The sequence below is a fragment of the Scophthalmus maximus genome, chromosome 18, assembly GCF_022379125.1.
Source record: "Scophthalmus maximus strain ysfricsl-2021 chromosome 18, ASM2237912v1, whole genome shotgun sequence".
NCBI classification, from domain to species: Eukaryota; Metazoa; Chordata; class Actinopteri; order Pleuronectiformes; family Scophthalmidae; genus Scophthalmus; species Scophthalmus maximus.
The window spans coordinates 617,608-642,362 of record NC_061532.1 but is presented as its reverse complement, the minus strand read 5'-3'; the positions used below and the strand labels follow the sequence as shown (position 1 = coordinate 642,362).

At 44.4% G+C, this 24,755-nt stretch overlaps 2 protein-coding genes across 3 annotated transcripts; one reads left to right on the top strand and one right to left on the bottom strand.

Moving 5' to 3' along the window:
* Positions 1-660: 660 nt before the first annotated feature.
* Positions 661-18,031, top strand: rmdn3 (regulator of microtubule dynamics 3). The gene is made up of 12 exons (XM_035617018.2): positions 661-1,243; positions 5,434-5,623; positions 6,149-6,292; positions 6,535-6,874; positions 7,165-7,267; positions 7,510-7,570; positions 7,699-7,774; positions 10,976-11,053; positions 11,187-11,285; positions 14,529-14,582; positions 15,135-15,215; positions 16,889-18,031. Exons 1-12 carry the CDS (start codon positions 1,045-1,047, stop codon positions 16,916-16,918), a joined length of 1,455 nt encoding a protein of 484 aa, XP_035472911.1. The 5' UTR covers positions 661-1,044; the 3' UTR covers positions 16,919-18,031.
* Positions 17,996-24,504, bottom strand: rad51 (RAD51 recombinase). Of its 2 annotated transcripts, none has more exons than XM_047328399.1 (10): positions 24,276-24,504; positions 23,809-23,999; positions 21,637-21,774; positions 21,136-21,253; positions 20,946-21,037; positions 20,754-20,848; positions 20,560-20,673; positions 20,192-20,321; positions 19,424-19,545; positions 17,996-19,225 (listed from the first exon to the last, which is right to left on the bottom strand). In XM_047328399.1, the coding sequence occupies exons 2-10, from the start codon at positions 23,893-23,895 to the stop codon at positions 19,102-19,104; spliced, it is 1,020 nt and encodes a 339-aa protein (XP_047184355.1). In that variant the 5' UTR covers positions 23,896-23,999; positions 24,276-24,504; the 3' UTR covers positions 17,996-19,101. The 2 variants fall into 2 exon arrangements, with proteins under 2 accessions (XP_047184355.1, XP_035472912.1); XM_035617019.2 differs by having other exon boundaries at positions 23,809-23,953.
* Between the last annotated feature and the right edge of the window lie 251 nt (positions 24,505-24,755).

The window sequence follows — 24,755 nt, the reverse complement described above, 5'->3', positions numbered from 1 at the left end:
ATTAATACAAAATACTGTAGAGCAGATTAAAGAGTAGTGTATAATTTTGAAATTTTATTTTAGATAGTGTTAATTTTCTAAAATAATAATGATAATATATATATATAATCCATTTTAATGTAATGTAATTTCACATCACATCAACATTTCTTTTTGGCCTGTGGCCTTCCATCCAGATATATTTTTGGCCCTTCATAGGAAAGAATTTGGGCACCTCTGCCTCAGGGGTTAGGGGGACATTGAGATTCAGCTGTACATTGGCGCGACACCGGAAACGGAGTTGAGTTCAATATCTGCTGCGCTTTATTATTTGTGACGTTAGTCTAAACTCTTTTGTCCCAGTGGGGATTCCGTAGAATGCTGACTCTGGTTTCCAGTGTTCTGATTGGTCGGTAGTCGGTCTGGTTTCTTTGATCTCTTATCTGGAACTGGACCAGTTCCGGAGCGGGTTCGCCGTTCAGCATCAGTTACCATGGTGATTTACCCCGGTAAGAGGATAAGCAGCTTCGTAGGACGGAAAAGCAGAGTTAAAGCTGCAGTTAGCTCAACCACCGCAAGTCCTCCGCGGTGAACTGTAGCTCCTGACTCACGCCGCGCTACACACGTCAACACAACGCAGTACACCTCAACAAACGCACGAGGGCGCATTTGTAGACATTTGAATTCGAGGCAGTCACGTGGGTGTGTGTGGAGCGAAGCGTCAGACGTCGTTGGTCACGTGACTTCGATAGATCGAGACAAGCTCGTTTCGTTTTGTGGACACGCGCCTCGGAGTTTGGAGCTCTGGTATCACGGGTAGCATCGCTGACATCGTCCGTCGGATTAAAGGTGGTCCGTGGTCCGTGTGCCGTATTCTAACCCGAACACCGACAGGCTAATGACGCTAGGCTAACGGGCCCGGTGTGTCGGCCTGGTCGACAGAGGCTGCAGTCCGGCCGCGGGCATGCACGTTAGCCCGAAGCTTGTCGCGGGCGGTCAGGGCGGGAGGCATGTCGGTGGCGTCTGCCAGTGAGCCACATTAACGTGTCCGCTTGGCCGGGAGGGATGAACACGCCGCTCGGCAGGAGCGGGCTGGTCGGGCTGGCTGTCGGAGCCACAGCCGGCGTCGGCCTGATCGCCTTTATCGTTTACAGAGAGCTCATCAAGAGACGATGGCAGAGACAGAGACAGAGAGTGGAGCTGGACGGGGACGGGCCGCCTCTGTGGGACGGGCCGCCTCGGGAGGAGCCGCTGGATGATCAGGGTGGGTTGGCTCTGCCTGTCACCGTGTGTGTGTGTGAGTGTGTGTGAGTGTGATAGAGAGAGAGAGAGAGAGAGAGAGAGATTTTTAAAACACAATGTTTATTTAAAATTTACCAGAGAACATCACGGTCCTCTACAAATGAAATAACAGAAAACCAGAATAAATCAGGTCATAAACACAGAGTGAAAGATGAGCTCTCCCTCCTTCACTGAACACAGACGTGGTGAAACACCACTGATTCAAAAACTCTTGCATGTCGTTCATCAGAGAGGAACCTGAAGTCCACTCTCACTCTGGCTCTCACCAGAGACACGTACATGTGTGTCAACTCGTGTCCGGACACATTTCCTATCTTGTTTTTCCTGCTTTTATAAATCGACAACTTGGCCTGACCAACCACAAAATTCAGCAACTGCCACTTTGCAGCATCTTGTTTTCTGTAGCCAGAGAGAGAGAGAGAGAGAGAGAACCAAAAATAAATGCAGTCTCCGTAAACATTTCCCCACAGTCGAAAAACACGGTTTTTAACATGTTAAAAAGAGGTTTGAGTCTGTGACAGTCCAGATAACAGTGAACGATGGTCTCCGTGTGTGGACAGAATGGACATGTGGAGGACACGGTGGGATTTATCTTGGACAGAAAGAGATTCACCGCCAGAGCCCCGTGGAGGATCCTCCACTGCAGGTCTCCAGATCTCTTGTTCACAAGAGTCTCCACACCGGCTCTTTCCCGTGGAAGTCTGTCCTTCCAGACCATGTCCTTCCTCCCACCCAGCGACTTCCTGTGAGTGGCCAGAACACAGTGTCTGTACAAACCTTTCCCAGTTTGCATGTGAAAGTCAGCAGCAGTGTCCGGTGGGTCAGCATGACGTACGGAAAAACCAATGTCTGGAAAAGGGTCCCCCGAGTCGGGGGGTTCAGTTCCCTCAGAATAGTCCTGCAGCATCTCCTTCTCCCCACTGTCCAGTCTGTTGTTCCACTCGTTCAGAATTGTCCTGGTGTGGCGAGCCGACCTCAGGCCCAGCAGGGAGGCCACTCCCTCCGTGTTCTGGAGACCAGGACCAGCAGCCTCCACAATCCCCCCAAGTTTCGTCACTCCAGCTCCCGTTAGCCTGTCGGTGAGTCCGGGTCTGCTGCCATCGTGGAGATCCAGCCGGGCCCCCCACACCAGGGGCTCCTCCAGGAGCCAGAACAGAGACGCTGCAGGTCCTAGTCTGGACCACTTAAAAAGTCTCCACACTGTAAAAAGTCCTTGATAAAAGTGAGGCAGTTTACACAAAGGGACAAAACTACAGTCCACTAAGAACAATGAAGCATCGAGTTCAGACTTGCTACCCCCCTCAAAATGGTGCTGGCCACTGGCTTCCATACAACATCATCAGTCCCAAATAAAAACCTCTGTACGAACTGGAGTCTAAAAGCAGCAGTCCGGCTCACTAAGTCCACCAATCCCTGCCCACCCTCCTCCTTTGGCAGGTACAAAACACATTGAGGAGTCCAGTGTAGATCGTCCCAAAAAAACTTTAGGATGATCGACTGGATACTCTTTAAAAGACCAGCAGGGGGCTCCATACATTTCAGTTTGTGCCAGAGGCTGGATGCTACCAAGTTGTTTATGATAAGCACCCTGCCTCTGTAAGACATGTGGGGAAGCAGCCACCTCCATTTATTCAACTTTCCCTCCACTTTGCCCACCACCCCTTCCCAGTTCATTGCTGTGGTTCCCTGATCCCCTAGATAAACCCCCAGGTACTTTAAACCCCCTCTCTGCCAGGCCAACCCACCCGGAAGTTGAGGGAGACCTCCCGCCCATTTCCCCACAGCCAAGGCGTCACTCTTGGCCCAGTTCACTTTGGCCTCTGAGATCTTCTGAAAAGCCTCAACAATGTGTCCTAAGCTATCCACATCGTTTTGACTCTTCGTAAAAACTATAATGTCGTCTGCATAGGCTGACACAGTAAAAGGCGTATCAAACCCAGGTAAAGCCAGGCCATTGATGGATGAGCGGACATTGGGCAACATTGGTTCAATAGACAAAACGTATAACATACCCGACATCGAGCAGCCCTGCCTTATCCCCCTGGTCACTTTGAAAGGTTCACACAAACCACCATTAATTTTCAGCACACTCTCAATGTTCCCATACATCAACTTTATCTTGGGGATGAACCCAGGGCTGAGGCCGAACCTTTCAAGCACTTTCCACAGGTACTGGTGCTCAACCCGGTCAAAAGCCTTTTCCTGATCCAATGAAACTAGCCCAGCATCTAAACCCAATGAACCAGAGACGGTCAAAAGATCCCGGACTAAAGACACATTGTCAACAATGGACCTGCCGGGCACACAGTAGGTCTGGGTCCTGTGGATGACCCGGTCCATCACCTTTTTCAGCCGGGAGTACAGGACCTTGGACAGCAGTTTTTAATCCGAACACAGCAGAGAGACCGGCCTCCAGTTCTTTATGTCCATCAGGTCGCCTTTCTTAGGGAGGAGGGTTAACACTGCCCTCCTGCTGCTCTGCGGAAGCGAGCAGTCCCCAAAACTTTCGGTGAACACATCCATAATGTCTGTTTTCAGTTCCTCCCAGAAAGTCTTGTAGAACTCTGGCGGGAGACCATCGATGCCAGGGGCTTTACCCCCCTGCATGCTCTGTAGTGCTCTGAAAACCTCCTCTTCAGTCAGGGGCCCCTCCAGCTCCCGGTTGTCGTCCCCAGAAACTGTGGGCAGGCCCCCTGCCCACGCTGAAGGCCTCGTCATCTTCTGTGTACTCTGTACTGAACAGGTCGGAGTAGAACTCCATGGCTCTCTCCCTGATCTGCGTCGCCGTGGTGAGCTGCTGTCCCCCCGCCGAACGCAGCGCGTGGATCATTCTGCTCTGTCCATTCTTCTTCTCCAGGCTGAAGAAAAACTTTGTCGGTCAGTCCATCAGCGCAGCGCTCTGGAAACGGGACCGAATCAGAGCCCCCTGTGCCTTCAAACCCAGTAGGTTTGCCAAGACGGCCTTTCCCTTCCTACTGTCGTCAACACACCCCTGATTCCCCGCGGACTCAGAAGAACTCTGCTGGTCCACTATGGTCTTTTCTAGATTTTGCAAAGACTTGGTAATGTCCCGAGAAACATTGAGAGTGTACTGTTGACAAAGCTGCTTGATGGGAGTTTTCCCCCGGTCCCACCACTGATAGAGAGAGAGAGAGAGATTGTGTGTGTGTGTGTGTGTGTGTGTGTGTGTGTGTGTGTGTGTGTGTGTGTGTGTGTGTGTGTGTGTGTGTGTGTGTGTGTGTGTGTGTGTGTGTGTGTGTGTGTGTGTGTGTGTGTGTGTGTGTGTGTGTGTGTGTGTGTGTGTGTGAGAGATAGATAGAGAGAGTGTGTGTGTGTGTGTGATAGAGAGAGAGAGAGAGAGAGAGAGAGAGAGAGTCTGTGTGTGTGTGTGTGTGTGTGTGTGTGTCGATTATTTTCTCGATTAATCTATTAGTTGTTTGGTCCATAAAATGTGATAAACTGGTGAAACATGTCTGTCGTGTTTCCCCAAAACCCCAAGATGATGTTTTGTTTCGTTTACACACCAAATAAATTCAGTTTACTGTCACAGAGGAGCAAAGAAACCAGAACATATTCACATTTAACATAAAAAACCCCCATAAAAACTACTTGAATCGATTATCAAAATAGTTGGCAATTAATTTAGTAATTGATTACTTATCGATTAACTGTTGCAGCTCTGGTGTGCGTGTGTGTGAGATGCTTGATTAAGATTGGTAATGGCTTCTGTCAAATGTACTAATGAATGCTCGTTTATGTCAGCAAGTTAACATTTGGCACATTTTGTTATGTTGCAGCCTCAAATTGTTTAATTACATTTCCCTTTCACCAATCTTCTCACAACGCCCCACGATGACAGAGCCAAAACAGAACGTTAGACATCGTTATATTTTAATATATTAAAAAAAGAACAACTGTAATATCACATCAGTATTCAGACTTTGAACTCCATACTTTGTCAGCACATGGCTGCAACACAACAAATTGTGGAGAAAAGGTGAGTGGGTCTGAATGCACCTTCTCAGTCTGCTTCCACTGCCTCCATATGGATGTTCATGTGAAGAGGGTGGGTGAACGTTTGGGGATCAGAGTGCTTGTAGATATATATATATATATGTAAGAGGAACATGTGTTCCCTCTCTCGGTCTCCAGAGGCGGAGGCCCAGCAGCAGGCTCTGGCCGCGGTGGAGGCGGTGGTGCAGGGCCTGTCCCCAGAACAGCAGCTGGAGCTCAGGAACCAGCTGGACCAGGTGCTGAGCTGCGTGGCCTCGCTGCGCTCCGAGGTGGCCGAGCTGAGGGGCGGCCTGCACGGCATCGCCCTGCAGATCATCCAGGACGTGAAGTGAGAGACCGTGTCATGAACCGGACAGAACCTGCCTCACTGAGCCTCCTGAGCATGTCATACTAACAGATCATTAAAACAAAATCATATTTAGTTTTCACTACATGGTTCAAATCCAAAAACTGCACCCAGAGTGTTTCTCTTTAAAACAGTAGACTACTCACTTCTTATGATCTCCAGTGGTTCAGTTTCAGGCTGAATTATAGGCTGGCATGTTGTCGTTTTTACATTGAAACAGTTTTTCAATGCTATTTGAATGACATGTAGAGTATGAATGACATACAGTATGTCTTCATTCAAGGTCTGTCCAGTTATTTTTGATGATTAAAAGATAAAGCTCTGCATCAAAACACTCAGATTTATCCAGACAATGAAGACACAACAACATAAGGAGGAAACACGTGCACGTGTTATGATCATGTATATTCATATACAAATTGTGTTAAAGTAGGTATCAAAAGTCTTTCGCTTGTATTTGAGTCTTTCGATCAGTCCGTTCATGTTCCATCTGTAATGCACATTCAGAAAGGGAGTGGAGGACAGTCAGCGGGTACGGAGGCGCCGCCATCTTGTCCACAGAGAGCGCACCGAGTCCACCAGCTCCAGCTCCCTCTACTTCACTGCCAGCCAGGGCCAGGCCAGCGCACACGAGGAGACCAGCGAAGGAGGGTATGAGCTGGCATTGATAGTGCTTATTGTATACGATTGATCACCAGTATGATTTTAAAAGCAGCATTCATTGTTTGTCGAATCTTTTGAAAATAAAAAATATATGTTTTTCACACATTTCTAACGTTGTCAATTATCTGAAGTGTGACATGGTAAATGTGGTGTCATGAAAACATTTCCATCTTTCCCCCAGCTAAAAGAATACTCCATAAATACCAGATGACGGTCCGTTTATGTTCCAGGTACTCCACAGCGTATGCTGAGTCCGACTACACAGACCAGGACACAGACAGAGAGGAGGGCGAGCCGGGGCCAGAGCAGGAGTCTGATGAGGAGGAGGAAGACCGGAGCTGTGCCACAGTCCTGACCCTCCGCCAGGAAGACTCTCAGGAAGAGGAGGTGGATGAAGACAGGGAGCTGCAGGAGGAAGAAGAGGAGGAGGTGGAAGGGAGGATGCAGCTGGCGACCACAGTTCCAAGTGGAGAGCTGGCTCTCCTCCTGGCTCAGAGTGACATCCTCCACACAGGAGACGCCAGTTTGAAGGCAGAGGGGTTTCGACTGTTGCTGGACAACAGAACGGAGGTCAGTAACGGGACCCTGACTCACTGTTGACGTGATGGGGAAAAAAATCATGATCAAAGAATGATTGTTTATATAGAAATTAGAATCATTGATTATTAAATACTTTCAAATCACAACATGCATCATCTCAAGGCACTCTAATAAAAGGTGTAGTCCTGTATCACAGTTACCACAATGAGCAGACATAGTGACAGTGTCAGACTGGTTGTTATCATTACAATCATAGTAATACACACACCAGCGCGCACACAGAGAAAGTGACGGATGGTTTTCTGATTCCGTGTTTGCAGTATGGAGACAGCAGGGAGTTTCTATGGAGACTGGCTCGGGCCTACAGTGATATGTACGGGGCCACTGAGGACAAACAAAAGAAGAGGACCTATGCACAACAAGGTAATTGACATACACACACACACACATACTAACACAACCTGATAAAGATTATTATAAAAACTGTTTACTCAAATAGAGTAAAACAAACGTAGATAAAAAAAACACTCAAGACATTTGAGAAAAAACACATTACGAAGTGCATAACTGCTTGCAGACCCTGCTAGAACACAGGGACCCTACTGAAGAGGGAAATACGACACCTTCAATAGAGTTTGGGATTAAACTGTGAGCTGGTGTTGCAGGTCGTGAGGAGGCGGAGCTGGCCCTGAAGAAAAACGGCCTGAACGCGGACTGTCACAAGTGGTAAGATGATAATGAAGTCACACTTTCTGGGATTTAGCTCTGTGTAGATCTTGTCCCACCAGTGCCCATGTGGATAGAGGTCAGGGGTTCGGGTTTTGGTGTGTCGCTTCTTGTGTTTTTGGCTCCAGGTTTGCGGTGCTGACAGGACTGAGCTCCCAGAATGACAGCATGCATGGCAAACTGAAGAGCAGCCACATACTGAAGGTAAAATCCGGCACAGTCATTTGTGCCTCATTCAGATGGACACAACGTTGTGACCCTCCTTCAAGAATCTAAAATTGTGTATATTAGGGATAGGAAAAACAATCGAAGTTCAATTCAAAAATGTTACGATCCATTTCGTCAGTCAGAAAAGGATAAAGCGATATTTCCTGGTATAACAAGCTGATCTGGGGTGACGATAAAAAAAATATCCCTGTCATTATTACACACTTTAGACATCAGAGGGCGCAGTTGGCATTGTATGCAACAGAGCCTTCACCCCCCATGTGGGGGATTCCCCCGTCATAGCGAGTTTGAAGCGCGCCATACTGAAAGACATCGGTCGGTATTCTGGCGAGCTGTATGCAGACGTGACTCTGGTTAGCTTTCTTGTGCTCGCCGCTACAGCCAAAGCCATAAACCTTTCGATCTCTGCAACATCTGTGCCCAGCGAGCGCATCTTCACAACCGCAGAGGAAATTGTAACCTCCCAAGGGTAGGGTCTGCTGTCTCCAGAAAATGTGGATTATTTGATTTTTCTCTACAAAAATAAGCGCGATGCTGGGGCGTCAGTTAGCTCACTTGGAGCCCATGGGTTCGCCCCTGGCCGTTTCCTGCCAGTTTAATTTAGGCTTTGAATTTATTTTGTGTTAGAAATGGCTGAATATTAAATATCAGTTCGGAATATTCATACGTAACTGAACTGTTAATATCGAATCGTGTTGATATCACATCGCAAACCTCACATTGTATATAAAAAAAATAATCGTGAGATCACTGTATCGTCCCATCCCTAGTGTTCATATATACACTGCGTTCACAATTATTAGGCAAGTGAGTATTTTGACCATATCATAATTTTTATGCATATTTTCCAACTCCAACCTGTATAAACTTGAGTGCTTAATGGATTTGAGCAAATCAGGTGATGTGTATTTGTGTAATGAGGGAGGGTGTGCCCTAAGGAGATCAACACCCTATATCAAGGTGTGCATAATTATTAGGCAGCTTCTTTTCCCTAGGCAAAATGGTCCCAAAAAGAGATTTGACTGACTCTGAAAAGTCAACAATTGTAAAAAATCTTTCAGGTGGATGCAGCACGCTTGGCATTGCTAAGATATTGGGGCGTGATCACAGAACTATCAAACGTTTTGTTGCATAAAGTCAACAGGGTCGAAAGGAACGTGTAGAGAAAAAAAGACGCAAATTAACTGCCAAAGATTTACGAAGAGTCAAGCGTTAAGCTACTAGGAACCCATCGTCCTCCAGTGCTGGCATATTCCGGAACTGTAACCCACCTGGAGTACCCAGAAGTACAGGGTGTTCAGTGCTCAGAGACATGGCCAAGGTAAGGAAGGCTGAAAAACGACCACCATTGAACAAGACACATAAGTTGAAACGTCAAGACTGGGCCAAGAAATACCTGAAGACAGATTTTTCAAAGGTTTTATGGACTGATGAAATGAGAGTGACTCTTGATGGACCAGATGGATGGGCCCGTGGCTGGATCAGTAATGGGCACAAAGCTCCACTTCGATTCAGACGCCAGCAAGGTGGAGTTGGGCTTCTGGTATGGGCTGGTATCATTAAAGATGAGCTAGTTGGACCTTTTCGGGTTGAAGATGGACTAAAAATCAATTCCCAGAACTACTGCCAGTTTTTAGAGGACACTTTCTTCACGCAGTGGTACAGAAAAAAGCCTGCATCTTTCAAGAAGACCATGATTTTTATGCAGGACAATGCTCCATCACATGCATCAAAGTACTCCACTGCATGGCTTGCCAGTAAAGGCCTTAAAGATGACAGGAACGTGACATGGCCCCCTTCCTCACCTGACTTAAACCATATTGAGAACTTGTGGGCTCTTCTTAAACGGGAGATTTACCATGAAGGAAAACAGCACACCTCTCTGAACAGTGTCTGGGAGGCTGTGGTTGCTGCTGCACGAAAAGTTAATCGTCAGATCAGATAAAGAAATTGACAGACTCCATGGATGGAAGGCTTGTGACGGTTATTGAAAAGAAGGGTGGCTATATTGGTCACTGATTTCTTTTTTGGAAATGTTAGAAATGTTTATTTGTATGTTTAGAGTTGTTTGTTCATTATTTTCACTTTAACAGATGAAAATAAACAAGTGAGATGGGAAAATATTCATTTTTCATTTAGTTGCGTAATAATTCTGCGCACCAGTATTTGCCTAATAATTCTGCACACTGAGATATTCTCTTAAGAAAGACAAAACTTCACTTTTACTTTCTTAAATATTAAGGTTTGAGCTTTATTAACAGTTGGATTGAGCGAAAGCGCTGTAGTTGTTCAATAATAAAATAATCCTCAAAAAAAAAACTTGCCTAATAATCGTGCACGCAGTGTATATGTATATATCTACTGAACAAAATTATAAATGCAACACTTTCGTTTTTGCCCCCATTTTTCATGAGCTGAACTCAAAGATCTAAGACTTTTTCTACGTACACAAAAGGCTTATTTCTTTCAATTATTGTTCACAAATCTGTCTAAATCTGTTAGTGAGCACAAGATAATCCATCCACCTCAGAGGTGTGGCATATGAAGATGCTGATTAGACAGCATGATTATTGCACAGGTGTGCCTTAGGCTGGCCACAATAAAAGGTCAAGAAGGTTCCTAACTGTTCACACAATAGTCTAAATCATTTTTGATCATGAGTCATGTAGAGTGGACTAACAGCCTGGGAAGAGTTTGAAAGGGGTTTAGTACTTTTCACAATTTTGCAAAAAAAAAAACAAGGCAGATGTGTGCTTATCAAGAGTTTGAGCTCAACTTAGGGAGCACATGATGTACATTTTTGAAATGTGTGATGTTCGATGTGGGAGTTACTGGCCCGAATGCTCTCACCTTGATAACAGCACCACATGTGCTGGGTTTGTCATTTTGGGTGTCTGACGTGCACTCTCCATCTATACCTTCCCTGAAGATGTGACTTTTATCAACAGACACTAAAACAATCCAGAATCCAGGCTGTTAATGTGGTGCACATCCTTCTAATGAATCCAGAAACGGGTCTGTCCTCCGATTAACTTTGGACGAGTTGTCATTAAACAAGCTAAACCCCGGACAGGATGGATGGGTGGAGATATCTGGATTTATTTGTAGGATGAATGATCATCTTAATGTTTAAACTTTGGCATTATTGTTTAGTTGACTGATATGTTTCCCCCCCAGGAGCATCTAGACCGTGCTATGGCACTGAGAGATGATGACCCCATGTGTTTCTACCTGCTGGGTCGATGGTGCTATGAGGTGAGACAGAGGGCGGTGCTGTTGCTGATCCGTTGACTGCTCTTACCAGGAGTAATTTGCTCATCCTAATATCCAACTGTAAACACATCTAATACGTCTGAAGTCAGTGTTTCAGCTGTTTGTGTCTCTGCAGGTAGCAACTCTGGACTGGTTGGAGAGGAAGGCGGCTGCTGCCCTCTACCAGAGCCCCCCCTCCTCCACACTACATGAAGCCCTCGAGAACTTCCTCAAGGTACAGGTCCACAGACTGCAATTAACCTGTTGCATTTTCCAAAAGAATTCAGGTAAAATAAAATGCCTCACTGAGAATAATTAATTCATTCATTGGTCAGATGTGTGTGGCCCAAATAACAACAAGAAGACTTGCTTCAGTGTCGATCCAGGTCAAACCTGTAGTCCTGCTCTGTAGGCATGGACTCAGTGGTATCTGGCACCAGGACGTTAGCAGCAGATCGTTTAAAGAGGCAATAAGTGATTTTGGAGGAAGCTTGTCTCTTTGTCGTTGCTGATTATTTTACTGCACTGACCGGGCCTCAAACTCCCGACCTCTAACAACACTGACCAGTAGACCAAACCCCCTTAATCGTAGCCCCACCTGCTAGCAGGTCTGTTAAGGTGTCAGCGAGTGATGTTTACAGACTACACTCGCAGTGTTGTGTGGTGAGGTCCGCACCATCTGTTTTGTGTTCAATTTCAAGGAACCAGCGCTGAGCCGAAAAAACTGATTTTTTTTTCTGACGCACGCAGAACCGACAGCTAGCGGACCGCGAGGAAATATTTGCAGATTTTTACAAAAAGGGTATTGGATTAAGATTGCTTACTGCCCCTTTAAGTCCTGTAAGTTGGGAGGTGATCCCTCCATTGATCAGATCAGTCCGTCCTACAGATGCCCCAGTGGATTGAAATCATGGAAAACTGGAGGCCCAGTCAACACCATGAACTCGTTGTGTTCCTCAAACCGTTCCTGAAGCGTTATATCAGTGTGGCAGGACTCATCATCCTGCTGAAAGAGGCCACAGCCATTAGGGAATACTGTTTCCATGAAGGGGTGAACTCTGCCACGGTCAAACGAACCTCCGCATGAAAGGCAGGACACAAGGTTTCCCAGCAGAACGTTGTCCAAAGCATCACACAACCATTTTCCAATAGTACATCCTGGTGGCAAGCGACACACACGCAACAGACTTGATTCATCAGACCAGGCCACCTTATTCCACTGGTCCATGGTCCAGTTCCATTGCTCACATGTCCATTAGGGGTGCAACGGATCAAAAAACTCACGGTTCGGATCGTTTCTTGGATCAGAGTCACGGATCGGATCATTTTTTGGATCAGCAAAAAAAAAAAAAAAAAAAGACAAGACAAATAAACATAAGTTGTGTCTTTTCGTTTATTAACACTTTTTAAAATTATTAAATTAAAATATATAAAATCAACTTAAAGTGCAACATAAAAATGCATATCTCCTTCCTTTAAACATGGACCAATGACCATTGATAAAAAACAACTTAAAGTGCAACATATGAAGGCACATCATCTTCCTTGAAACATGGATAGTGAAATAAAGCCTATGTCCACATCATCAAAGAAGAATAAAAGAAAGAAAGCAAAGCATACCTGAGCTTATAATTTCAAATTCTTTTTCAAAAAGACAAGGATGTCTACATTGTCTGGGGAGAGTGTGGACCTCTTTGCAGTCACTATGTCCCCTGCTGTTGAGAACACTCTCTCGGAAGGAACTGAAGAGCCTGGCACAGCGAGATAACATCTTGCCATCTTGGCAATATGAGGATATTTACACTCATTGCTTTTCCACCATGTAAGTGGATCACCATCCACTGTAATGCCGCTTGCTGCCAGGTAGGATGCCACCTCCTCTTTGATGATGTCAGCAGGAGTCTTGCTGTCCATGTCTTTGCTGGCAAAGGTCTCTCCAAAAAGAGACGCTCCAACATATAAGTGGAGTTCCACCTTGTTGGGACATCATGTATGAGCTTATGAGTAGGCAGCTTAAGCATTTTATTGCTTTGTCTCAAGCACATGAGCAGCTGTTGTGCTTCGGTGGAAGTAGGAAACCACCTTCCTGATCCTCCCAAGGAGGCGTTCCATCCTATTGACTGAGATTCCCTTCTGTGATGCCAAATTCACTACATGTGCAAAGCACCCTATCTGCGGGCACAACAGGGTGATGTCGCTTCAAATGCATGGCCATGCTTGATGTGTTTCCACTGTCATATGGCTTTCTTGTGCCACAGTGCCTACACACGTCACGGTTTTATCCACTAACCCTTTTCCTTCATTATATTTGACAGGGAAGCCAAAATGCTCCCACACAGGGGATTTAAATGACGCGGGGCGTTCAAGCTCCTCCGTTCCTCCGCTCGCCATGACCACGCTGTGTGTGGACTGAACATGCGCACAATTTTTTTTTTTTTCATAAATCAATCCGTGGATCACATGTGCGCCGAACCGAAGATATTGATCCGAACGGATCACGGATCAATGATGATCCGTTGCACCACTAATGTCCATTGTAGGCGCTGTTGGTGGTGGTCAGGGGTCAGCATGGGCACGTTGTCCAAAGACCTTCCTATCAGAAGAAGCTTTCACTCTTTCACCAATTTGTGCTCCAGTGGGATCTGACAATTCCCGACGCACATCGATGAGTCCCGTGCGCCCATGAACGTGTTGCGGTTCACTGGTTGTCCAGACTGGGAATGCCCAACAGGACCTGCAGGTTTACAGATGCTTTGACCCATTCGACCAGCCACCACCATCTGACCCCTGTCACTTCCAACACATCAACATTCACTTGATATCCAATATATCCCCCCAATTGACAGGTGCCACTGTAACAAGATGATCAATATATATGTGTTTAGTTGTGTGTTCCCACCACAAATGAACCACACAGAATATGTTTCTGACCCGACATACACCACTTCCTGTAAGAGTGTTGATGCAGTCTACGAAGGAGAACGATGGCTGTGTTCACATCTGCCCAAACTCATCACCAAGTGGAGAAACCAAAGTCCTAAACACTGCATTTCCCGGTGTCCTTAGAAATACACCCGCCAAGTTTGAAGTTGATGATTAGATAAACAACAAGGAATGTGACTTCGTGCTACAATCTGTAGTTGGAGCTGAGGGATGAACATGAGACATCCAGCTGGTAGAAGAGTGCAGTACTCTTCTATTGTCAGCTGCAATGTTCTTCTTGGGGAATAAAAATGCAGTCCTAATTGTGTCCTTTTAAAATATCATTTGTGATATATTCAGCCTGTAACAAAGGTTCTGTGGCAGGAATATAATCAGAGACGTGGTGGTGACATGGTAGTTGTCCTAAAACCCTCAAATCACCCACAATGCAAAGGTGAACTTTGCTTAGTGTTCAGTGGATCTAAACTGTTATTCTGCTTTTCACTTGTATTCATATTCGACATGACACTATCTTGTTTGTTGTTGTAACTTCCAGGCAGAGGAACTCAGTCCAGGTTTCTCCAAGACGATGAGACTTTACATTGCAAAGGTACATGAGCCGCTCACTGACGCTCTGCACTCATTCACTACACCACACGGGGAGGTGAACTGTGACTATTTGAACACAACTGACCCATGGTAGAATAACTGGTACCCCTTCTTTTTTAAGACAAGATTCAGTCAGTTCTGAACATACAATATCACATGACCATCACCGACCTGCAATTCTAGGAAAACGATAAGAAAAGATATAGACCAACATATCAGGGTGTTATCTTTCTTTTTACTTCACTGTCAAGTGTGTTGTTGTTGTTATGAAGACAATGGGCCTCATGCAAGAACATGTTCGTATTCTTATCCTTAATTTCTCCGACATCTGCTCGTACCGTGAGTTCGTACAAACAGGCCACGTCAGATTCATCAAACGCTTCTATCTATCAGAAAAGTGTAAATTAAGAAATCTCAAAATATGAAAAAAATGGTGAATGCGGGGAAGTTCTCCTAAATCACTCGTACGCTCGATTTAAGACCAAAGCTGTTCGTACGAACAGTTCTCGCATGATGCCCAATGAAACTAACCATCATAATGTCTTGCCAACAGTGTCACAGGGAGCTGGGAAACACATCTGAGGCCACAAACTGGACTGAGCTGGCTCTGAACATGTCAACGGGCAGTGATGATGTGAGAGCACACCTCACCCACTTCATGAACTCTGATTCATAATCATGTCCCAGATACAGGATATTCATCCAAATGCTTCTTTTTCTACAGTAGCTGTCCAATATTGACAGTGTAACATTGAAAGCAGATAATACATTTTTTCAGATATTTTATGAAACTACATAATATATAGACTTGTTTAAGGTAAAAAATATTTATTTTTGAATATTCAAACTCAATTTTATTTGTAAAGCGCCAAATTTCAACATACATCACCTCAAGGCACTTTACATAGTGAGGTGGAGACCTCACAATGTTAAAGAGAAACCCCAACAGTTCCCACAATGAGCAGCTCTGAGACTGGAGAGAAAAAACTCCCTTTTAACAGGAAACTGAGGTCTCAGTTGTGAGTGGAACAAGAAGAGAGAAATGGGGGACAGACGAGCGAGACCAGCAATAGTTGTGTAACCGTTGTTTTAAGCTCTGTCAGACCGATCCTTATAATGATAATAATAATTATACTGAAACTTATAGATGTAATGAATCTTGTTAATAATAATAGTTGGAGACAGACTGATTGACCTTCCCCCAGCAGTCTCGGCCTATAGCAACATCACTAAGAGATGGTTGAGTAAACCCCTGAGCAGCTCTAACTATAATCCTTATAAAGAGGAAGGTTTCACGTCTAACTTTAAATGTAGAGAGGGAGTCTGCCTCCCTGATTCCAGAGGAGAGGAGCCTGGTGGCTGAAGGCTCTGACTCACATTCTCCTTTTACACACTTTGATCTATTGGGATAATATGGAACTATGAGCTCTGTAAGATATGATGGAGCTTGATTATTAAGGGCTTTGTTGGTGAGGAGCAGGATTTTCAATTCTATTCTGAATTTTATAGGAAGCAAATGCAGATATGCTAACATGAGAAATATGATCTCTTTTTCTGGCTCCTGTCAGAACTCGTGCTGCTGCATTTTGGATTAACTGGAGTCTTTTCACAGACTTGTTGGGAAACATCCTAACAGTAATGAATTACAGTACAAAAAATACTGAATGTGCCCAAATACAGCTGGATATCATCTGCGTAACAATAGAAATTTATTTGGTACTTTCTGATAATATCGACTGAAGGGAAGCATATATAAAGTCAAAAGTATCGGTCCTGGCACAGAACTGTGTGGAACTCCATGACTAGCTTTTGTATGAATGGAAGTTTTGTTGTTAACGTTAACAAACTGAAATCTATCAGATGAGTAGGACTTAAACTATTCTAGTACTGTTCCTTTAATCCCAATGTGTTCTAGTCTCTGTAACAGAATCTGGTGATCAATGGTATCAAATGCAGCACTAAGATCTAAAAGGACGAGGATAGAAACATGTCCACTGCCTGAGGCCATGAGAAGGTCGTTGGTAACCTTCAGCAGTTCTGTTTCTGTACTATGATGTTTTCTAAATCCTGAGTTAGCTCAAATATCAGGGTCCAGAGTACGGTTGTTGAGCAGAGGTTTAACTACTGCCACCTTAAAGGCCTTTGGTACGTAGCCTGTCAATAGAGATATGTTGGTCCCATCCTTAAACAGCCTTGATGGAGTAGGATCTAAACAACAAGTTGATGATAGTGAAATATTCAGAATACACAACACTAAATACACATAGATAAATGATTCCTATTTATTGTATTTTCTTTGTTTCCAAGGAGGAAGAAACATCTACACTGGAGGCTTAAATTCTGGTCTTACCTGTCAGAACAAAGTGAAGAATTAATTTCGACCGAGGTCTGGAAGATGGAGTCATTCATTGGAGGGCACTGACTGGCTAGTCAGGACACTGATATGTGGTCGTCCAATCAGATGTACTGTACGGAAGACAAATTTTATTTCCCCTCATTGGTGGATATCTTTGCTATTCTGTCACTGTGAAATGAAACTGGTTGTTTATTTTTTGCAGGCTTTGAGTCAGTATCAGTGAGTAATATAGATTGTAGTGTAGTGTCTATTCTTTGAAAACAATTTCTTTTTAACTAAAAATCATTGATTAAACACGGGCATTTATTATCCAGCAGCAACAGGTGAATCTAACGGGATCAGTTCAGCCCATAAAAACAATACAAGCAAATATATTTGAACTTCCCTTTAGAGATGACAAATAATTCGTTATGTATCTGCATGTCTAGATACCAGAGGGGAGATAATTTTAATTTATTCATTCTTTTATGAGTTGAGTTTTGGAAAACGTGTCCAACAAGTCTGTCACGGTACCTGTCGTGGGGATCAACAGGACCGTCTGTAGTATGCCACAAGAAAAAAGATTTCCAGTGGAACACATCTGGAATCTTGCCACCACAGACACTGAAGACGTGGTGACACCGACGATTACACACAAAATGATCTAGAGGCAGGATTTTTTTTTAAAGCTGATCAATATCTAACACTGGTCAATATTTAAGCTCTCTATTTAAATGTATTTATAATTTTTTCAAATCAAGGCATTAATGTTCGGACTTATTTTTAGTTGAATGATTGCCGCTCTGTGAATGGAGTCATTTGAAGTTGATTCACCTGTTTGATTGTAGTATTTAGTTTGTAATTGAATTAATGATTCCCCTCGATGTTTTGAGCTTTGTGTTGTGTATTCTCGTAGCGAGGTTGGTTGTTGGGCCAAATTGTTTACATCCAATATTTTAAAGTGCCAGATTGGGTTGTTGTTTTTTTTTCATTCTCAGGTCTGGCACCCAACTATTATTTCGGTCATTTAGAATAAACCCACGCTACAGAAATTGATACAATAAATACATGTATTGCACTTAACACTTAATAAATGAAGTTTTATTTGTATTGTACATTTTTCATTCGTACACTGGTCAGTGATTATTGACACTCCATTGGTGTAGTGTCCGTTTGGTATCTTCATCAACTGTCAGTGAAGCTCAAACTTCAGATCACATGATGATTGAGCCAGTGAAGTGACGCACCAGACTTGGACCAGGTGCAGTGTCAGTAAAATAATGTGTACAGTTTTCTGTTTGGTTGTGAAAAGTATCCTAATGCGGTCATCTAGATTCACTTCCGTAGCACTAATGACTTTTCTATTCTGAGGAATTTACTCTTTGCTGTGACAAGTGGATATCAGAAGTGATTGTTTCCACAATATACTGATAACAAAAATAAGACCTCAGGAGATCTGTTTCTGCATTTCTTATAAATTCGTAGTTGTGTGTATTTAACTACCAAACCCTCCCCTTCCTCTGGTTTGTCTAACGTGTGACGGCTCACAGTGTCAACTCCTCCCATGATGATGTTAACAGATGAATTTAATAATAAAAGGAATTTAAATAGGTTCTGGTACAGACAAACAGAAGGGAACTAACAGTGTTGGAGTGGCTGCAGAGAAATGTGAGTCAATTATGTTTCGACTGCCTTCTCGAAGAAGCTTCACCACCGGACGTCCAAAAGAGACACCACTCGACAGAAACTCTTATCAAATTAACAAAAGAAAATATATCTTTCAAATAGTTTTTTATAATAGTTTCTTTTCTACCACTCCACTTATGAAACTGCATCAGTTTCAACAAAGAAAATACATTTTCCGTCATCATGACGTAGCATCTCATAATTATGAGATGTGACATTAAAGGTTTGAAGAACTCGTGAGATATTGCATCATAATTATAATGCATCTCACAATTATGAGAGTCTATGTCATAACTTTCTTGAGCACGAAACAAATCTTCACACGTCGCAGCTGCAGCACGAGGTCCAGATGTGCAGCCTGGACCGTCTCATCGACTCAGCCTCAGTGAAGCAACTCAAAATCCCAAAAGCCCATCATCAACATCAGTCTGTGGCTTGGTTTGAGGGCCGTCATCATTAAACGCCGTGGACCACCAGACGTGGACCCCCGTCTGCCCACTCAGTCCTTGGCATCGCCCACTCCGTCAGCGTTGATGGCAAACATGGCTTCAGACTCGGGCAGACAGGGCGAGTCGTAGATCTTGCAGATCCTCGTCTCTCCTCGGCCTTTCCTCAGGTACAGACTGTAAGAGCAAGAAGTATTGCATGATCCATCGAGCATAAACCGGCTTTAACCAGACATTCAGAAGTGGTCAGTATGTCTATTCATATCATGTTAATTGGGTAGTGGTGCTTTTCCATATATATCTATATCTATCTTCGGTGGTTGCTGGGGAGACGAGCCATCTCCTGATGATGGAGACAAACACACCATCACTCACCGTGTGGTGGAGGCATGAGCCATAATGTTGCCACCGATTGGTTTCTTGGGATCCGCCGAGAACATGGCTGCCCCGTCCACCTGCGCTACCACCTGGTTGGTGATCACCACGGCAACGCCAAACTGTTGGGACATATCAGACAAGAAATACTCGGTACAGAAACGACCTTGGTGAGTCTGACAGTCTCGACCTTACTCTGGAAAAAGTGCGATGAGTTCTAACTTTTGCTAGGGATGCACCGAAATTAAAAGTGTTGGCCAAAACCCAACAACCGGTATTTTACAGGGTTTTTTTTCACCATTGCATGAATTAAATAGCCTCAATGTGCTTTTTACTTTCTTATCTTGATTTTCAAGGACAAAAATCAATTACAAAAGTATGATGAATAAACACTCAACATTCGTTTTTACATTCCAGCAGACACAATATACCAGCCCTACATCGTCAACGCTTCGACACTGCAGACATGTTGTAGTGCGCACCTCATCCCGCGCTGGCAGCTTTTTGATCGCATCATTTAAAACATTGTTTGGTATAAATTCATAAAACGAATGAATGGGTCCAAATACAGTTACAGCACATGACATCACAGGTCCTGTTTAGAGGGTACGAAGCTATGAGTCGATAATGTGTCTCTCAGGGGACCACTGTGAACACCAAAGACACAAGATCTATCTGTGTGTGTGCGTGCCACAAAATCATTCCAGTTCATCATGAAAGTGATGAACCGAGCAGTTAGTCTAAATGAGTGTCCCAGGCGAGTCTTACCTCGTCTGCCAGCCTGAGCAGCATGCGGAGGAAACGTCCCAGGTGTCCCTGTCTCGCCGAAAGCTCTCCTCTCCCGGAGTAGTCTGTTCTGTACAGAGCAGTGGCGCTGTCCACGATCAGCAGAGCATACCTGACACACCGGGGGAGGGGGAGGAGTGTGTGTATGAGCTGCAGGTATACACACCAGACCCAGGACATATTCAAGATGCAGATAAAAGCCTCGTCATAGTAGTTGATTAGAAAGTGCTGCTCTACTTTCTCTGCAGTTATATTCTGCTTAATTTGTTCTGGCTAATTTTTTTCCATATTTTGTTGTACAATGGCTAATACTTGTGTATATAGATATATATACAGTTTATATTGTATACCTGGATTCTGCCATCATGGCAGATGCTTGGTACAGCAGCTGGGTCTGATGGTCTGTGTTGAAGGCTCGGGCGTAGGCCACGTTGTCCAGGACGTCGCTGCCCACCAGCCCGTACCTGAACACAGACAGATCCCGGGTCACGTGACGCATCAGAGCCAGGACTCTCCAGCAGCAGCGCCGTCACGTTCCACTCACCTCTCCGCCACGGCCAGGAGCCTCTCTGGTCGGAACGTTCCCTCGGTGTCGATGTACATGGCTTTACCTTCTCCACCCCCCTGGTCGATGGGAAGCTGCGCAACAACGAGTCGTGTTGAATGTTCACACCATCTTCAAAACACATTGAATCAAGTGGTTTGTTTCCATTTTGAAAATAAAACGCCTCCTCACCTGACAGGTGACTGCCAGCGTGTGGCACAGCTGAGTCTTCCCCGTCCGGAACTCTCCGAACATCTCTGTGATGGAGCCCGTCTCAATCCCACCTGCAAGGGACACAGCGGTTCACTAACACCACCCGGGCATGGGGATTCTTTTTTTAACAAACTAAGGACCAGGAGGATTTCGGGATTTGCGTGCAGACCTTGGAGTAGTTTGTCGAGCTCCTTGGAGCCCGTGGAGACCTGGATGATCTCTGCCCTCCTCTGGTGGAACTCCGTGGCCGTGGTGAAGCCCATGGGCACCAGTTTGGCAGCTTCAGTCTGGACAAGATGAATAAAGGTCTCAAGAGCACACACTTCTCACTACTATTACTTGGCATGGTAGATATAGTCTAACGAATCGAGTGAATGGGAAATGGACTGCATTCATGTAGGCGTTTCTATTCAAACACATTCATACAGCCTCTCATTCAGACACTGCTGGCACATCCGTCAGGGGCAATGTGGGGTTCAGAGTTTTGCCCACTGATGACCGGGAATCAGACCACAGAATCTCGGATTAGTGGATGGTAAGTGAGGGTGAGGCCCTCGTTTACAGACCCGGACGTGAACGTTGTCCACAGTCACTCAAGTCGGCATGAACATTCTAAAAAGAACCAGTTTGCTGCCGGGTCATGGATGACTGTGGGAAACTGGTTTCTTACCAGAACCTTGTCGGCCTTGGCCTCACTGATGCCCTTGATGTTGAGCAGCTCCTTCTTGGGGGCGTAGGCCACGGCCTCGATCGTGTGGAAGCCCGCCTCCTCCAGCTTCTTGATGTCACTCGCACTGATGCCACATTGCTGCAACGGGAAACGTTGGGATGACAGCTTGTGAGACTATAACAACGTTTATAAAGACGTTTAATGATCAAACCATCCACAGTATGAATGAATGATGAAAAACGCAATGTCAATCATAGCAACACCTTTAACAGTTTCATCTATGTGTACATGAGAACCTGGCTAGGCCTGTCACGATAATTACATTATCAACTTATCGTACGATAAATGAATATGAACTCAATCATTTTTATTGACCTCAATAACAGCCGTTGTGTCTCCATGCATGTGTGTTGAAGAGCTGCAACAGTTATTGGTTACTTAATTAGTTGCTAATTATTTTGATAATCAATTAATCGGTTCAATTAGTTTTTATGAAAAAAGTCAAAATTCTCTGATTTCAGCTTCTGAAATGTGAATATTTTCTTGTGTCTTTGTTCCTCTGTGACAGTAAACTGAATACATTTGGTGTATGGACAAAACAAAACATCATCTTGGGGTTTTGGGAAACACAAGAGCCTTTTTTTTCAACATTTTATGGACCAAATTACTAATTGATTAATCGAGAAAACAATCAACGGATTAATCGATAATGAAAATAATCGTTAGATGCAGCCCTGGTGTGTTGGCATAAGAATGACTGTCAACAACAGTCCAGCAAAGTCTCGCTGCTTCTGTCCTCTCATCTGTTCTCGTCGTATGATTAATAAATCAGCGGTTTGGTCTATAAAATGTCAGACAATATAGATTTCTTAGTATTTTTCCAAATGCATGTCTTCAAATTGCTTGTTTTGTCTGAGGCCTAAACGCAAGTGTAAACTTTGGATAACATTTCTCTCAGCAGTGACACAACTCGTGTAAGCCAAGCTCACACGATTCAGTATCAATAAATTGTCTTAAAATGACGATAATATTGTTTATCGCAATAATTTCTGGCACAATATATCATGCAACAAAAAGTAGTTATCGTGACAGGCCTTGACCTGGCAAAGTGAGTGTTTGTGTCACAGCAATCATTTTAAATTACACGTGGGGTCTGTTATTACTATTATTATTATCTTAAACAGCAGTGACTGACTGTACGAAATACTTGACTATAAATGCTGGTTTTCAACAGGAACTGCACCAGTTGATAAAGAAAAGGCAGGTCCCAGCCTCCTCCCTCTCCGGGTTCCATTTTTAAACCCCAGACTTTTTCCAGACTCAAATTTCCTTCTTCTCTGTACATTTTTCAGACCGTATTTGACATCTGACTACAAGTAGCTAGATGTTTATTAAGTAAATATTATTATATACATTTATATCATTAGTTATTTTATATAATATTATTATAAGTAAATATTATGGTGTAAATAAATCATTTTAAAATCAAACTGTGACATTACATTCTGACTGTGTAGCTATCATGTTGCACTTCATCCACACAAAGTCACAGTTTCTCCAGGAAGTTATTGTGATGTGCAATTTTGATATTGAAATATTGATACTTCCAATACCTTCAGTTATCTTTTTTAGGACTAATTGTCATATTAAAAGATGATATCTCCAATCAGCAATTTTGGATCAGTGTGTATTTTATCATCAACAGTACAAAGTAACTAGTTGTCACCAGGGGAATCTGAATAACGCTTGGTTGGTAGGCACTACTTTCCCTTCCGCCTCTTAGTCACAAGTGAACTCCGGCTCTGTAGATACAGTCGCGACAGTAGAAGGTACAGAGAGGGTGTCGCCATGGCGACGTTCATCACTGATCGTTAGGATCAGGGATCATAGGTCTGTTTAGACTTCAGTCTTGAAACACAAATATTTTTCCCATAAACGCTTTTCTTTTTTCCCATACATACCTGGAATTACAATAATCAAATAATTCCATACTTTTCCCATACTGCGTAGGAACCCTGTCCCTCTGCACTACAACTGTCAACCTGCAGCAGCCTCATCCAACACGTGTCCAATCATCTGTTCAACTTCGAGGACCAGATGAGGACCCGGGGCAGGACAACGCCAACTGTCAGGTTCTTTTGTTGAATAGTTGCCAGGACCGTGATGACTCACCTCCAGTCTGCACAGAGGCTGCGGCCCAAAGTTGTCCTCCTCCTCCTCCACCTGTGTGTCCGCCCTGGCCTCGCTCCTCATGGCCATGGTCCCGACGTGAGGTCTGCTCCACAGGCCGTACAGGAAGTGGACCAGGTTCTGTTGACTGCAAGAGCAAAGTGACGTCACGACCAGACATTTGCTCTGCAGACCTGACGGACGGAACCGGGACTTTAGGGGCCCTGAACACAACACCAGGCTACTGTCTGGAGACATAAACGAATCTAAACTCCAAACTCGGTTTCCAATAACACAACGTGCAAAACAAGGCCGCCGTGAACGATCTCACACATGAACATGAGTCGTTTAGTGTCTGGGAGCCCCCTCTGAAATGAGAAGGTGCTCCTTACAACACTTCTTCTACTGGCGCTCTGTTAGCTTTAGCCTGTTAGCGTCGCAGTCAACACCAAGTCGCACCGACCACTCACCTGTCTACTGTTGTCTAATGTACTCTACTGTATTGTCGTGTACTGTTGAGCTTGAACAGGCTTCTGTCCGATGTGCTGCTCGCCAGCTACCTCTTGTTTCCCTCTGCACTCTGCCGTTCGATAACCAAAGTTCCCGCGCGCCACGCCACGCAACGCAACGCGCAGTACGCACTAATCTATCGAACGCAATGACGTGGGACGTTAGGACGTAAACAAGCGACAGTGCGATCGCTGCAGGGAAGTAGTCGTACTGCCTTTCAAAGTAAAACCTCGAGGATTTAATTTTGAAAATTCTCACAGGAAGAATTTTTTCACTTCAGTCCGACTGACCGGAAATTATTTGAATATGGTGACGGTCGGTCAAGAAGTAAAATAAGTATAATAATTGCGCAATACTTCACGAGGTCAAGGAGAGGTGTCAAGAAGAAGAACTCCATGTATTGTATGTATTGTAAGAACTGGATGGCGAATGGAAAATGG

Excerpts from the sequence above, each read along its gene's own strand:
- rmdn3 (XM_035617018.2), top strand. The coding sequence starts at position 1,045 with ATGAACACGCCGCTCGGCAGGAGCGGGCTGGTCGGGCTGGCTGTCGGA. Across the intron at positions 7,775-10,975 it reads AGAGCAGCCACATACTGAAG|GAGCATCTAGACCGTGCTAT; the intron begins GTAAAATCCGGC and ends TTTCCCCCCCAG. Across the intron at positions 14,583-15,134 it reads TGAGACTTTACATTGCAAAG|TGTCACAGGGAGCTGGGAAA; the intron begins GTACATGAGCCG and ends TCTTGCCAACAG.
- rad51 (XM_047328399.1), bottom strand. The coding sequence starts at position 23,895 with ATGGCCATGAGGAGCGAGGCCAGGGCGGACACACAGGTGGAGGAGGAG. Across the intron at positions 21,254-21,636 it reads CCAAGGCCGACAAGGTTCTG|ACTGAAGCTGCCAAACTGGT; the intron begins GTAAGAAACCAG and ends CATCTTGTCCAG. Across the intron at positions 19,546-20,191 it reads TGCTCAGGCTGGCAGACGAG|TTTGGCGTTGCCGTGGTGAT; the intron begins GTAAGACTCGCC and ends ATGTCCCAACAG.